General features: G+C 28.9%; 1 protein-coding gene across 1 annotated transcript; it reads left to right on the top strand.

Annotated features, from left to right (window-relative positions):
• The first annotated feature begins 6,786 nt into the window (after positions 1-6,786).
• Positions 6,787-8,828, top strand: LOC102602854 (ethylene-responsive transcription factor RAP2-4). Its single transcript, XM_006353939.2, has one exon. It carries the CDS (start codon positions 7,380-7,382, stop codon positions 8,481-8,483), a length of 1,104 nt encoding a protein of 367 aa, XP_006354001.1. The 5' UTR covers positions 6,787-7,379; the 3' UTR covers positions 8,484-8,828.
• Positions 8,829-16,190: the final 7,362 nt, after the last annotated feature.

Raw genomic sequence — 16,190 nt, 5'->3', positions numbered from 1 at the left:
TGAAGTCTTTTCTATCTCAAAAAATAAATAAATTGGGAAACAAGCTGCGTGCACAAGTATGACGGCTCATAATTAAAATATGGGAATTGATTTCACCAATTAGTAATTTACTGATAAAATATAGTATAAATTATAGGAACCACATATTATAAGTACTAAATAACATCATATCCCTTCTAGTTTTCTATTTATCAAAAATCCCTTAAAAATGATGTTTGCGGGATACATAGCGTTGTGCACGGGATACATTAGGTTTGATACATTCCACATAGCGGGATACATAGAGTTGTGCACGGGATGCATTAGGTTTGATACATTCCACATAGCGAGATACATAACATTGTGCACAGGATACATGTGAGATACATAGCGTTGTGCACGGGATACATAGCGTTTGATACATTCCACATAGCGGGATACATAGCGTTGTGCACGGGATACATACGGGATACATAGGTAAAAAAGGAATTTTTGAAATAAATAGGAATAAATGGATATTAAGGTAAGTGAAGGAGTGTAGTTAAGTAATTTGTCCTAAACTAGATGTAGAAGGCCCCCAGGACATGCTCCGAGTTTGAAGAATGAAAATATTGAAGAAAATTCAATAATTTGACTCAAAATTAGCTCAACCACACCCTACTCAGGTTTGCGGCTCACCTTTTTAATTTGTTTTTGCTTTATATATTTTTTTGGTTAAACCAAAATTGACAATTTTTATCGAAGAAATTAGATTAGAGGGTTTTTGCTAAACTAAAACGTATTTTTGACTTATCTACACTATGATAAATATCAAAATTGACTTTGATACATAGGACATAGGTGATTCTTTTACCAATTCTTTTTAACTATTAAATGTAATCCAAAGGGGAAATTACTAAGGTGTTAAATTGAATATTCACCAATAAAATAAAAAGTTTAGGTAAAATTTTATAAATATTTTATTTACGGAAAGATTTTTACTGTGTTATCCCTAATACTTTTTTGCAATATCCTAAAACACTCTTCCCTAAACAAATTACATAATTCCCTTTTCACTCATAATCTACTATGTAAAGATGTCTTTAAATTTATTTTTCCTCTCTCAAAATAACTTGTAATTACAACAATTTTACATAATTATATTCCCTTTTCAATATTCTTTCATTATTTACACTCTTCATATTATATTTTCATAAAAAAAAAAATCAACCTCCTACATAATTATATTCCCTCTCTATATTCTTTTTTATTTATTTATACTCTTTAAATTATATTTTCATAAAAGAAAATCAACCTCCTAAGATCAGTTTTTGCAAAACCAAAATTCGACCTCCGAATGCCCTTTATCGATATATTTTTGTTGAAAAAATCAACCTTTGGGAGGTCGATTTTGCCCTTTTTTAAGTAGTGAATTATTGTCCTTGTACAATCTTCAATATAAAACTTTTCAGAGTAAATCTAAATTTAATTAGACTTTAATATGAATATCGAACATTAGTCTTGAAAAAAAAAAAAAGTTGTTGTAAAGAGGGTGATTGGTGCAAGGAGTCAGCCACGTGATATGGGTGCGAATCGTATCTAGTGAATGGCGCCGCAAATAAATGGAAGTTTAATTTGTAAACGTCCACGTGATAGCACCACACTCTTCTTCTACGGCGCTACCTTCGCCGCAACCCAACCACACTCACAAAATGTTTAAATTAATATAATTATTCCTAAAAAGTAGACTAGTTAATTTATTTTCCTATATCTATTCAGGTGAATTTAACAGTTTTTACACATATCCATCACATGACTAAAATCTTCAGTTTACTAGTTTTTTTTTAAAAAAAAAATATTATTCTTCATATGCATTTTAATTAATTTTTTTAAAATAATTCAAATCCATAACTTAAGAATTACGTAGAGGGTACTAATATGAACATTGAACAACCCCTCTAATTCTTTTGTCTTTCAGCTTACTAGTTAATAATGAATTTTTATCACTAATATATAAAGTTTCACTTTTTATTGTAATACAATTTGATACTTCATTGTTATAACATTCTTTTTTTAACCCTCTCTAGGAGATCTTTTTTTTACTCTTTTGATGACTCGAACTCACTTTCGAGGCTAAAGGTGAAGGGTGTTTACTATCCGAACAACTCCCTCTTGTCATTTATCGTCCTCCTTTGTTGTAGGTTTGATAAAAAATTTATCCTTTGAATCTAATGAATTATTACTTTCATTTTTTATTATTATTAGATTAAATAGGAGTAAAGAAGTGAATAGTATTAGTCACCTAAGGTGGTCACAGAATTTCAAATTTGATCCAACAGTTTTTAATTATGATTATGGGTTCAATCCTTTATTTATATTTTCAGATAATTCTTTTTAGCATTTTAAAACAGCCTGTATAGTTTTGTTATATCTCGTTAATAATAATTCGTGTAGGTTCTAATACGTTTTGACTTTAATAATATTAAAGAGAAAATTAAAGTCAACAACTTTTAATTTATTAGTAACTGGGATTATGCTTCTCACGATATTGCAATTTAAGTATTCACAAAGAAGCCAACCCTAAACATCATGTATTCCAACCTGTCTTTCTTTCGATAAAATAAAAAGGAGGTCAATTTAATGATTAATTAAAATAAATTGCTATTTATTTTTAATGAATTTTTTAAAAAAAGAAAATATCGCTCGAATGACTCTGTAGGTAAAATGACATAATTGAATGACTTTACAAGTGAAATGACAGTAGTTAGATGATTTTTTGTTATAAAATAAAATTGAGTGACTTTTGTAATATAGAATAAAGTTTAGTCACTTTTTCAAGATAAAAATTGATAGTTAAGTGACCGTCTAGAAATCAATTCCTTTTTCTTCGACATTTAGAAATGAAAGAGATGAACTCTGATCTCATATCGATGTCGTACCAAATATTAAATAGTCAATGATTTAAAAAGTAAGCGAACTGTTAATTATTTAATAATCAACAATCGACACTTAATTAAGTTAAGCACAAATAATGGCCATCAATTAACTAAATTCGTATAAACAGGATATTAAGAAAAGTATAATTTGGAAAATGCTACATAAATGTCATGATTCATCTAGAGGACACCTAGAGGGGGTGTACAAGTCAAATCGTAAAGTCAAACCGAACCAATGAACCAAATCAAACCGAAAAAAAAACCCATTTGTGGTTTGGTTTGGTTGGTTTGACGGTTGGAAAAAAAACCCGACCACTCTTAGTTTGACTTGGTATTAAAAGAAAAAAAGTCAAACCAAACCCAAACCAAACCGACATAATATATATATATATTATTTTATTTATAGATAAAAAATATTATTTATAATCTACTTTGTTGATATATTTTTAGTTAGTTTATAGTTTTCAATGTTTATATATTTTATTTCAATTTGGGCATGTAAAATTTTGTAATATATATAATTTTATTTTATTTATAGATAAAAAATATTATTTATAATCTACTTTGTTGATATATTTTTAGTTAGTTTATAGTTTTCAATGTTTATATATTTTATTTCAAATTTTGGCTTGTAAAATTTGTAAATAAAAAGGGGGAGTTTCCTGTCTTAGTTTCACTTCCTTGAACTGGCTACTACCGCGCGTCAAAGAAGACCAATAAAATCTCGATTCAACATAAGCAAGAGATGAGAGAGGCCTTACGAGGGCTCTTTCCCACCTAATAGATTCATTCCTTCGTTACGGCGGTTGTGGGTACCTACCGTTCAGATATTTTATTTTGTATTAAGATCCAAAGTTACAATTATATTGTTATAGTTTTTCAAATTCGAAGTTAATAATTTACTTTGTAAATATTTATTTTGTATTCAGTTTGCCTCTAGCCTTTAATCTTATTAATTTAACATAATGAATGTTGATATTTAAAAAAAAGTGTTTTGTACTCATGTGAATTTTACTGTCTTTTTGAAAATTTCTATTCATTTAATATTTTTTAAGTTTTGCTTTTTACACAGGTAAGTGAAAATATATTTGATCTCTTTTTCAAACATCGTATAGTTGTAAAAAACCAAAAAACAAAAAAAAAATCGAAGAATTCGAAGTTAATAATTTACTTTGTAAATATTTTATTTTGTATTCAGTTTGCCTCTAGCCTTTAATCTTATTAATTTAACATAATGAATGTTGATATTTAAAAAAAAGTGTTTTGTACTCATGTGAATTTTACTGTCTTTTTGAAAATTTCTATTCATTTAATATTTTTTAAGTTTTGCTTTTTACACAGGTAAGTGAAAATATATTTGATCTCTTTTTCAAATACCGTATAGTTATAAAAACCAAAAAATCCGAAAAACAAAAAAACCCCATTAAAACCAAACCGAAAAAAATTGACTTTATGTGATTTGATTTGATTTTTAGATTTAATAAATCGACATAATTAATTTAAGTTTTTTTTAATGAAAAACCAAACCGACCTATGTACACTCCTACCTAGAGGTGATGTCTTTATCACATTACCACAACACTGGAAAAATATTGATTAACAATCTCAGCCAATGACTAACTAACTAAAATTAATATAATTAAGTCACTTACATAGATAGATAAATAGATTTTATCCATAATCATTGATTCATTTTATTAATAAATAATCTCATATTTCATGTTGATCTTTAAGAGCCTCCCATCAAACCTCATTTGCATATTGTTATATAATTTTTGTGTTGCAAGGATATTATAATTTACTAACCTAATCATGTCACTAATGCATAAAGTCTAAGAGAAAAGACAAACAATATAATTAAAATATAATCCCTCAGTTCACTTTTACTTCTCAGTTATTCGTAAAATAGATTTTCATTTTTATTTATCACTTTTGACATATAATTTTATTTTTATTTTTTATATTTTACCCTCAAACATTAAATACTTATTTTTTAAATTGTTTTCTAATACGTCATTTATTTTAAATGTGAACGGAGGGAGTAATAAGTAGTTATAGTTGGAGAATTTATATTTCTTACAACTCGCTCAACTACTCCATATAGTCCATACAACATTATCATGTGACTACCTCATGATTTTGTGCAGTTAGAATATGACAAAATTATTTGAATTCCATTTATTTTAGTAGTAAAGTAACAGTACTCACATCATACATTTTTTAAGTTGAAACATTGTATCTGTCTATATAATTTAACTAAAAAATGTAAGAAAAAAAAAAGAACCAACAAGTTCTGACTTTATCAAATAAAAAATTGAGTACTCATTTCTTCGAGGCCACAACTCTTTTATAAAAAAAGATTAATACATGGACAAAAACTTAAATTTGCAAAGAATTTTGTTTAATTATAATTTGTTTCGATTGAATATTTAAATTTATAATATATATATATAATTTAAGGACAAGACATATTTTAAGTGTTTAACTTATCTATATAATGGACATTTAAGAACACACACTATATTCAAAATTTAAACTGAAAGTATCTAATATGAATGATTTATCACGTGTTTAAGTGTTCAATCAAAAGTGGAACAAATCTTAATTTAAATATCTAAATAAAATTTATCTACAAACTTATAATATCTATAGCTAAATGTATTTTTCACAAATTCATACATATTTTTCACTGAACCTATACATCGTTCTCGTTAGGTATCTTGAAGAAATTTAATCAATATTCAAACAGTAAATACCAAAATCCATAAAATTGGGCTCTGAGCAGAGAAATATATCAGATTTAATCCTATATAAGATGTGAAAAATCATGAATTAAAAATTTGTATATTTGCATTTTTTTTTTTCATAAATAGAATAATCCACTAAAAGAATTAGGAAGGAAAAAAAGAAGAGGCTTTTATTGGATTTTAGTCAAATTGACAATGTAAATAATTTTTATGTCATTAAGTTAGTTTAACTACCTTTATTCTTTTTCGCTTATAGCGGGTTATTTTTCGTTTCCACTTACGATAAATAAATTTATTATTATAAAAGTAAAACTTAATCAAACAATATTAAAAAAACAAATAAATTAAGTAATTGATAACGCATAAAGCTTAGATTTTTTAGCAAGTATAGAAAAATATCACGTTATTCCAAATGATATTTCTTCAAATTGAATTTGTATTTTTCGATCAAATTAAAAAAAAAAAATAACATTATTATTTTAAATCGGTTGTTGATCCATATCAATAATAATTATATCGTCATACTTATACGTCATAAATATTTCATTACTTTTTGATATTTTCACAAAAAAATAATAAACAATGTATAAACTTTAACAATGGTCATACGTGTGGAAATGTTATAATGGCCATGCCTTGTCTTAGTATTATTATAATATTATAATATAATTTATTTTCCCAAATTTCAAAAGTTCTTTGGATAAAGTAGAATGTAAAATAGATTTTGCTAATTACTTTTGCAATAATCAACAAGTCTTTTTTTGTTAAACAATAAATTTATGTTAATTGCAAATCAAAAACTCAAAATTTGAATTCAAAAGAAATTGAACAATTTTGAGTATTTTTAAAAAACAAATAAAAAAGAAATACTCAAGTGTGAACACTTGATCGAGTCAACAAACGCACAAAACATGTTAACTGACAGATGTGAAGTAACAGGACGCGCAAGTTGCCGGTAAACAAAAATCCTACGTGGAACTCACCAACTGGCTCCAGCTTGAGAAAAATGTAACGTAAAACAAAGACTTGTTTAATTAAAGACAAGTGGAATTAGAGAATCAAATTAACAACAGTAACACAATTAACGAGGAGGATTAACAAGGTAAAACTATGGGCGAAAGTAGTATAAAAAGGGGCAATTGATAAAAGATTAAACACCACAACAAAAAAGAGAAACAGAGAGTGAGGCTGAGAGAGATATACTCATCAATATTTTTCTCACACCTGCACACACCACACACTTAAAAAAAAACAAAAAATCTTTTCAAAAATTTCTTTGGTTTTCTTAATTTTTTTTTTACTTCCCCCTTTCTGTAATCATCCCGCTTCTTTGATCCCTTTCTGTAAATTATCTGTGTTTTTTCAAGAAGTTTTTCTGACTTTTGAGTTTGTGTTTTTCATGTTTTGATGTTCTGAACTTAAAAATGGAGAAAATGCAAACTTTTAATTAGAGGAAAAAGGTTTTTTTTCAAACTCAGGTGTTTTCAGAATCGAGATCTAGTAAAGTAATAGTAACTCAGTATAGTTTTTTTTTTTTCGTTTTTCTGGAAAATCAGATTAGAGGGCTTATTAGTTGTCCCTCATAGTTTGATTTGTTTAAAGGAGAAAATTAGAGGTTGTTATTTGAAGACCTCTTATTTTTTTCTGTTTATAGTGAAATCACTCACCTGTGTTCTTTTTATTTGATAAGAAACAGGTTGTTTTAATTTGTATTTATAACTTTTTTTCTTGTTTAGATATGGCAGCTATGGATTTTTGGAATAGTACATCTGTAGATTTTCAATCATCATCAGAACCTATTACTTCTGGTGGTGAATTAATGGAAGCTCTTGAACCTTTTATGAAAAGTGCTTCTTCTTCTCCTTCTCCTCCCCCTTCTACTTTTCCTCCTGTTTTCCCTTCTTCTTCTTCTTCAACTTTTCCTTCTTCAGATTTCCAATCTTATCCTTCATTTCCTCCTCCAACTCCTACCCTTTCATATCCCTACACTTCTTCTTTTTACCCATCTTCTCAATCTACTATGAGCTCTGAGGTTTGTTCCACTTCCACAGAGATGAATTCCCAAATCTTTTCAACTCGGTTTTCTGGGTATGGAATGGAGCAACAGGGTTCAATTGGGTTGAATCAGTTAACCCCAATCCAGATCCAGCAAATTCAAGCTCAAATCAACTTCCAAAACCAACAACAACAGCAGCAGATGATGTTACAGACTGCGCATCATGCTTCCACCATGAATTTCTTGGCACCAAAGCCGGTTCCAATGAAGCAATCTGGGTCGCCACCAAAACCCTCTAAACTCTACAGAGGTGTTAGACAACGCCACTGGGGAAAGTGGGTCGCTGAGATCCGTTTGCCTAAGAATCGAACCCGGCTTTGGCTTGGTACATTTGACACCGCTGAAGAAGCTGCTTTGGCTTACGACAAGGCGGCGTATATGCTTCGTGGTGACTTTGCTCGACTGAACTTCCCCCAACTCCGCCACAACGGCAACCTAATCGGCGGCGACTTTGGTGAATACAATCCATTGCATTCCTCTGTTGATGCTAAGTTAAAGGACATATGCCAGAGCTTGGCACAGGGGAAGAGCATTGACTCTAAGAAGAAGAAAACCAAAGGGTCGTCGGCGGAGAAAGCGGCGGTGGTGAAGATGGAGGAAGAGGAGAGCAAAACGGTAGAAGTTGGATCCGAAAGTGACGGGTCGGGTTCCGGGTCCGGTGGATCTTCGCCGGTAACTGAACTGATATTCCCGGAGTTCACTGAGGAAGAGCCAACTTGGGACATGTCAGAAAATTTCTTGTTGCAGAAGTATCCATCTCATGAAATTGATTGGGCCTCCCTATAAAATTAGAAAAAAAAAAATCAAAAAAAAATTAGTAGTAATTAGCAATTAAGTCCAGGTTTAAGAGGTCTTATGTATTATTTTTTTGCATTTTTGCTTTGTTTATAATTGTTAATGGTGGTTCTAGGTCTCTAGGTCCATGGAACATTGAGTCACTGCAATGGAGTTTTTGGCAATTGCAGGGCAAGTTCCTTTGTAGTTTTTTCATATTTTAGGTTAAAAATCCAAACTGGTTAGTTAATGTTTTTTGTCTTGGCTAGGCCAGTGGATTTGTTTCATTGTAATGTCATGGTTGTAGAGTAATCTTTAATTAGTGTCAATATTTCATTAGTACTAATTCTATCTTAAACAGGGTTTATTAATTATCTTACTTTTAGAATATTTGTTTCTAGTAAAACACATATCCATTAACCAAATCTGGAATTATGTAAACAATTTGATTAACATGTTTTACAAGTGTTCTAAGTGGTTAATTGATAATAATATGATTGTTTTTGTTATTAGAGATTAACTTGAAGTGCGCTTATAACGTAGAATAGTCGTTGATTTATAACTTTTTTCATCTCTATACATGTTGTGGATAATTGAAAAACATATAATTATGTCATGAAATATATATGACTTTACGCGTAGACTATATTTTGCGTAAATATATAAAAAAAAAAAAATATTGCGTAAATTGAAGGTTACGATAAGTGTTCACCAGTCAAGTGAGATAGGGGTCGGATAATGGCTGAGTCAAATTCTTATCAAGGGGATTAAAATATGAAAAAATAAGTGTACGAAGAAGTCGAATTGGGATTCAACATACATTTGAGTTCGATCCCAAAACATATATTTTTTGGACGCTACATATCAAAAGGGTCTCTCTCAAAACACTTATCAAAATGGACATTTCGCTTATTTGTGCGCGAATAGTGATAAACAAAATTAACTTCCATTAATTTACTCCAAAGCTCACAAAAAAATACAAAATTTTAAAAGGTAGTTTAGCCCACATATGAGCAAAGTATAATTCATTTTGATAAACTTCTGTTAAAGAATGACAAAAGTCACATATTGATGGTTAATGAGATGGGTGGACTCCTTATAAGGATTAGACAATCCTTCTCCATTTGAGCTAGCTTTTGGGGTGTAAGTTAGACCTACGACCTAATTTAACAACTTCTCACATGAAATCATGTCTCTTACTTTAATCATGTATAAACAATGCAATTTTCTATTGAAGGGAGTTTGAATCCCTTTATATATAGCTCTCTAAAGACATTACAAATGTCAAGGAGATCATAACAAACATACACACATAAGAAGGGATCCTTCTTAAGAGGTATATCAGGTTAACAACGATCAACTAATATAAAAAAAAGGAAATCTTTTTTGTCAACGTGAAAATTCAAGTAATTCAATTCGATTCTCGCACTCACAAAATAAATTGAAAAAATGAAATAATTCTTTCATGAAATCTTGTGTTTCCAATGTCATACTTTTAGTGTGGTATAAAAATCACCAATTTTGTGTTTTTCTTACTGCCAAATTAATTAAATCCCGTGAACAAACGCAACCAAAAATAGAGAAAACGTTATTTTAGCAACTCTTAACCAGCTGTGGATCGGACAAGGGCTTTTAGACATTAAAGAGTAGATAGCTGTCCTTATTATTCTTGAAGTAGCAATTAAATCACCTGCCTAACTACTTTGCTAATTTAGCATACAAATCCATTTATCATTCAATTTTCACTAATATAAATACAATGTTTTTTCATATAACAATTTTGAGTTTGAATCGTCTGAATATATATAGTAGTGTACGTAACAGATTATTAAATGACGAGTTGTCGACCATACAACTAAATTCATACTCACGTCAATTCATTTTACTTGCACCGTATTAACTTCACGTGAAATTCTAACTCTTAAAAAAATATTCAATTTATTAAGAGATTTATTTTACTATGGTCATTTAATAATAAAGGTAGTATTGAGATTTTTTAAATATATATTTTGATTTGTTAACATAGATAAATAAAAAGAAAAAATTATTTTAGAAATAAGGGCTAAATAAAATGACACAGAAGAACTTCTAACACGGGAAGATTACAAAACATGTTTATTTTACGATGAGTGGGGAGAATCTAATAGCTTAATTTGATCAAAATCTTATATTTGCGTTAGAAAATTTATTTAATAGGTATAAATAACTTAATTCTAAACTAAGTAAATAAAATGAGTTAAAATTTAAAATTCATAGACTTCAAATCTTCCGTTCACCTAGACTCACTAAAATACAATTTCCAAAAAAAGATAGAAGGAAATAATTGAACGTCGAAAATAAAGAACGATAAAAAAGAATAAGGTAAATACAAATACGTTACATAAACTAGATGGACGAATAATTCAAGTCCTCAATTATCCCTACTTTCAGTTCTCCGTATGACAATAATGCATACGGATGGCTCATTGAAGTATATGGGTCCGAATTCCGATCCGTTTAATCAAGTTGGATGTTACTTTGAATTGTGAGCAGCCAAACGCGTACCCCACTAGCTAAATTGTAGAGAGGAAAAACAAGTCGTTTTCACCATTAATATGAACATGACACTTCAAAAATTAGATAATAAGAAGAAGGATTATCACCATACATTTTGCAATACGATAATCAAATACGTTTTACAATAAGTTTTGTGTTATGAATTTTGACGATTATATTTTAAACCATGCTATAATATTTTAATCAATTTCATCATAATTCATATACTAGTTGATACGATCTTGGATAGTCTAGATAATATAGAACGTAGTCGGTTTACGGTTTAGATGAAAATCGATTCAAACTGAGAAATCGAACTAAATCGATTTTATTTGGATTGAGTTTGGTTTTAAATTTTAAAAAATCGATAGTATTTGGTTTGATTATGATTTTGTTCGCAAAAATTGATGAAATAATCTAACCGAACCTACAAATTATATACATATATTTTAATATTATACATACATAATATTTTGTTTTTATAAACAATTTCAAATAACTTATTTATGTTTTCATCAAAATGTATTTATAATTTACTTATGAAAGTAAAAATGTCCAAGGTAAGAATGAAATCTTCCTTCTAGGGGATAGTAGTGAATTTTGAAGTTTTATTCATGGTAAATTCAGTGATAAAAAGTTTTGTAATGTCAATCATTTTAACTATTTTTCATTTTTAATGAATTGTTGTCACTTTTTCACGTGTAGAATGAATTATTTATTTTATTTTTGTGTATGATTAATGTCGAATAACTGAACCAAATCGAACCGGAACCATTAACAATCAAACCGATAAATGTACATTATATTTGATTTTAATATAGTTTTAAAATTGATTAAGTTGTTTTGATTTTGACCAAAAACTGGCCCAAATCGACCCGTGAGCACACCCCTAATAGAACGTATTCCAGAGGATTCGAGATGTTCAATGGACCGTTGACTCATTTTAAGAGTGAAAATGTCCAAGGAATAACCGCTATTATTAGATAACATGAAATTAACTACGGAATTTAGTTTGTTGTTCTTTGAAGGCAATCAAGTTTGTTCGATTGTTGTTTAAGACTTGTGTGTTTACTTTGCTTTGAATTATCGTTCTTTAATGCTGCGCTATATTATTTATCTTGGATCGTATCACTAGTGGCCAACTATATATTATAGTCGTTTCTTTTTGTATGGATTTTTTGTGAAATGTCACGCTCATAGTTGAAGAAGGGAAACTATGTATTAAATATCTCTTCTCCATTCATTTATTCCTTGTTTGAATATAGTAGTAGCAGTAAAAGTTTGTTGAAGCAACTTGGTGGAATCATATCAATTTCAATCTCAATCCCACATGGTTTATCCACTACACACCAAAGTAGTTGGGATGCATTAATTATTTCTCAATTTTCAGACGTAGTTATAATTATGGTTTCACTTTTTAGTTAACCTAGATTCCATGTGCAAATTACCTACCCTTGGAGAAAAAGTTTTTAAAAAAATAATTTTTTTTTACTAAAGACAATTCTAATGAACATTTCTAATCTAATCTTGATTTGAATTGATGGATTGTTAATTAACATAATACATAATACATAAATATGTCATTTAATTTGGCTTTAGTTGTGTTTTTGTCCTCCAACTTCGGATGTACACAATTGGACATTTAAATTTGTATAAAATTTAACAAGTAAACACACACGTTCTACGTGACATAATACACAAATTGTTGTGTAGGATACCACATAGGATAAATGTGTCTATATGTTCTATTTATACAAATTTTATTGTCTACTTGTGCACACTCATGATGGAAGGATATCGATGCCATCTTAAATTAAGTTAGAAGTGCATATTTATGTATTATTTCTTGTTAATTTAGAGAAGGGGGCAGAAAAACCGTTTACAATTTGTTATGCTACACTAGTACATTACAATTGTTTTTGTAACTATTATGTTGGAGGTGGAGAGAGGCGATTTCATAAAAAAGTTAAGGAATTTAAGAAATGTTTAGAGAAGAATTTTAGTAACTCAGTTGGTTGATTATATGAGTTAATTTTATTTTGTTGGTGATCAGTGTTTGATTCCCTACCTAATATAGATAATAGAGGGTAAAAATCGTGGATTCGAATCACTAAGAGGGGGAAAAAAAATCATAGAGAGGGTAAAAGAACAAGAAAAAAAGAAAAGATTTTACCTTATTAACATAGTAATATAATTTTTTAATGAAGAGATTTCAACTTCCCTCTGCCTCCGTACGCGTCCAGAGGAGGATTTGGATTTGAATATTTGGAATTCGAACTTGAAATATATAGACTATAATAATCCTTTCGATTTATTGGTTTCAAACTATGTTACTACTAAGTAAATTTTTTGACATACATAGTCTCTTTGTAATCGTATTATTGATGTAAACTAATTTGAAATTAAGACAAAGTTGATAAATCAATTGACTTAAAAGTGTTTCAAACTTGAATGTATTTTTTTGTTCTTTTTTTTTTTTAAAAAAAAGTTGAGAAACTGGTCACGAAACGTTTAAGAAAAAGTGGATTTTGATCAAAAGTTGTATTGTCAATTTCTCTCCACACAAAAATAGTCATTTTCAGCACGAATTTATGATTGACTGCTTCAAATAGTCATTCAATTCAATACTCATGTTTCTAATTACTTGTCCATTTTTGAATTGATACACCTATTAAGAAATCAATTAATGACATAGTGAATTTATTATTTTACCCCTATTAATTATGAAGTGGATGAAAAATTCTGCATTTTTCAAAATAATTAGTCATTTAATTGAGGATATAATAGGTAAAAAAATTGTTCTTTCTTGATTTATCAAAATGAACAAGTAATTAGAGACAATTATAAAAAAAAAGTGAATAAGTAATTAGAGTCAGAGCGAGAACATAAATATGAGGTAGTTGAGTAGAAAAGTCAAGAATTCCATTTGAAGTTTTGTGGACTACACTGATTAAAATAATAGAGTAATAATGAGGCACGCAAGTAAGGGCGGAGCCAAATAGAATCAAGGGAGTTTATTTCGAACTCTTGGGACAAAAATTGATAAGAGTATATTAATAGATAATTAAAATATTTTAAATATATCTATATTAGATATTGAATTTTTAAATTTTTTTTGAGTGTTTTATTTCTTCATATTAAATATTTTTAATAGATATTCTGATTCCACCGCTAAGAGCACAACCATTGAATTCTTATTATTCCTGATTCTAGAAGTGGAGGCATGAATCATGAGCAGCCGAAAACTATCAAATGCTTTTCATTCCGTCCAGTTTCATTTTATGTCATTTCTATTTAATTAATTGAATAAATGCATTTTAAAATTTATAATCTTAAACATGATATGATATGTGAGGTAAAAATGAATTTTATCATTAAGAATAAAATAAAAAATAAAATAAAAATTAGACTTTTACATTAATTTTTTATATATAAGTTGAAATAGAGGGATTAAACCCGCGCATGGATTCATAATTCACTGTCTTAATCCACTTAGCTACATCGACCCCTAGCCCCGCACAATTTGAAGTCTCTATGTACGATTAGATCGTACGGAGTACCAATTTTTTTAGAAAAAGAGGAAGGATATAATGATGGAAATGGAGAATTAAAGAAAAGCAGTGCAGTGTCCCTGCCGACTTGCTACTTTTGAAAATGGAATTCCCACAATATAATTAATCATATCAAATCTTTTGAAGATAATGAATTTCAACTCTTCAGCCACCATTTAATTTATATTCTCATATTCTACTCAAAATGATTCTAAGTGTACACCATGCCAAGAAAAAAAATCCCCCAGAACAATATTATTGAAAAAGAAGACAAGTGGAATGTAGAATCATAACACAGGAAAAAAAAATCATACTACTTTAGTTTGTGACGATCTTAAAATTAATTATTTGATTTGATGTAAATATCATGTATAATAAGTATTTTTATCGCATCACTTCTTTTTATCTAGTTTACCAGCATAGTAAGGGTGATAAATACATGTGATTCAAGATTTTGTTTTATTTTGTTCACTTATAAATTATAATTGAAATGAATTAATATAGTATGTTCAAGGTTGAAAATATCTTGAAAAATCTTAGTGTGTGCTCATAATCATATACAGTAGCAGTCATTATGGAATTTAATCTTCCTTCATTTACGATTATATCTCACTCCAATTATTCAAACTATTACTATCGCTCTTTAATATTATTTCGAAGTTGATGTGACATTTTCAAATGCCACCGGTAGTTTTTTTTTAATTTTTAATATAATAAAAATGAATACATTTCAAACTATCAGCTTGCACGCTAGTCAATTTTATGTAGCTCATTGGGAGGAGAATCATAGTATTCTCAAATAAAATGATGCGATTGATTAAAAATTTATGGCCATGGATAGTTTTTACTTCTTTTCGAGATACAATTTTTGAAATTTTTTTGGATATATAATTAAGTTATTATAAATTTTTAAAATTTAACTTGGAAGTTTCAAAAGTTTTTTAATGTCAAATTAAATCATCTCACATAAAATAAAATGATCGGAATTTTTCTCTCCTTACATTTGTTCGGTTTCATCCAATCACAAGATAGAATCACGTGTGAACAGAAGAAAGTAAAAAGTGGATTCTACTCTATAAATAAATAAATTGTTTTTTATTCAAGTTGAAGAAAAGGATATGCCAAGTGGGGTGAGTTGATCTTCAATTAGAAAACAAAAGGGAAAAGGATATGCATCCTCTGGATTTAGCATTTTATAGAATCTTTTTGTTCTTATGTGAATTTTGGTTTGATCTTTATGCAAAGCTAAAGTTGAGCTAATGATCTCTATGTGAATGGTTAGAGCAAATGGGTCTACAAATTTGAAGAAGAAAAAAAAGAGGACAAAATATTCCCATAAAATGTGGACACAGTAAAGAATCCTATTCGATGAAGCATCCCAAGCATGAAAAATACTCATTTATTTTGATTGGTTAATCCAATGGGCAAGTCAGATATTTTATACTACGTTTTTTGTTTAACCCATTATCGACCGACCCATATTTGATCCAACTCGCTCATTTGCCCCACCTAATCGTGACATCCTTTTAATGTGTTGGACGTATCAAACCACCTAGCCCTCTGATCAAAGACTCACAAGAAGGGCAGAACAAAAAAAAAAAAAAAAAAAAAAAAAAAAAAGAAAAAGTTCCCA

This window comes from Solanum tuberosum, unplaced genomic scaffold (assembly GCF_000226075.1).
Source record: "Solanum tuberosum cultivar DM 1-3 516 R44 unplaced genomic scaffold, SolTub_3.0 scf00164, whole genome shotgun sequence".
NCBI classification, from domain to species: Eukaryota; Viridiplantae; Streptophyta; class Magnoliopsida; order Solanales; family Solanaceae; genus Solanum; species Solanum tuberosum.
This window is presented reverse-complemented; position numbering and strand designations above follow the sequence as displayed.

Excerpts from the sequence above, each read along its gene's own strand:
- LOC102602854 (XM_006353939.2), top strand. The coding sequence starts at position 7,380 with ATGGCAGCTATGGATTTTTGGAATAGTACATCTGTAGATTTTCAATCA.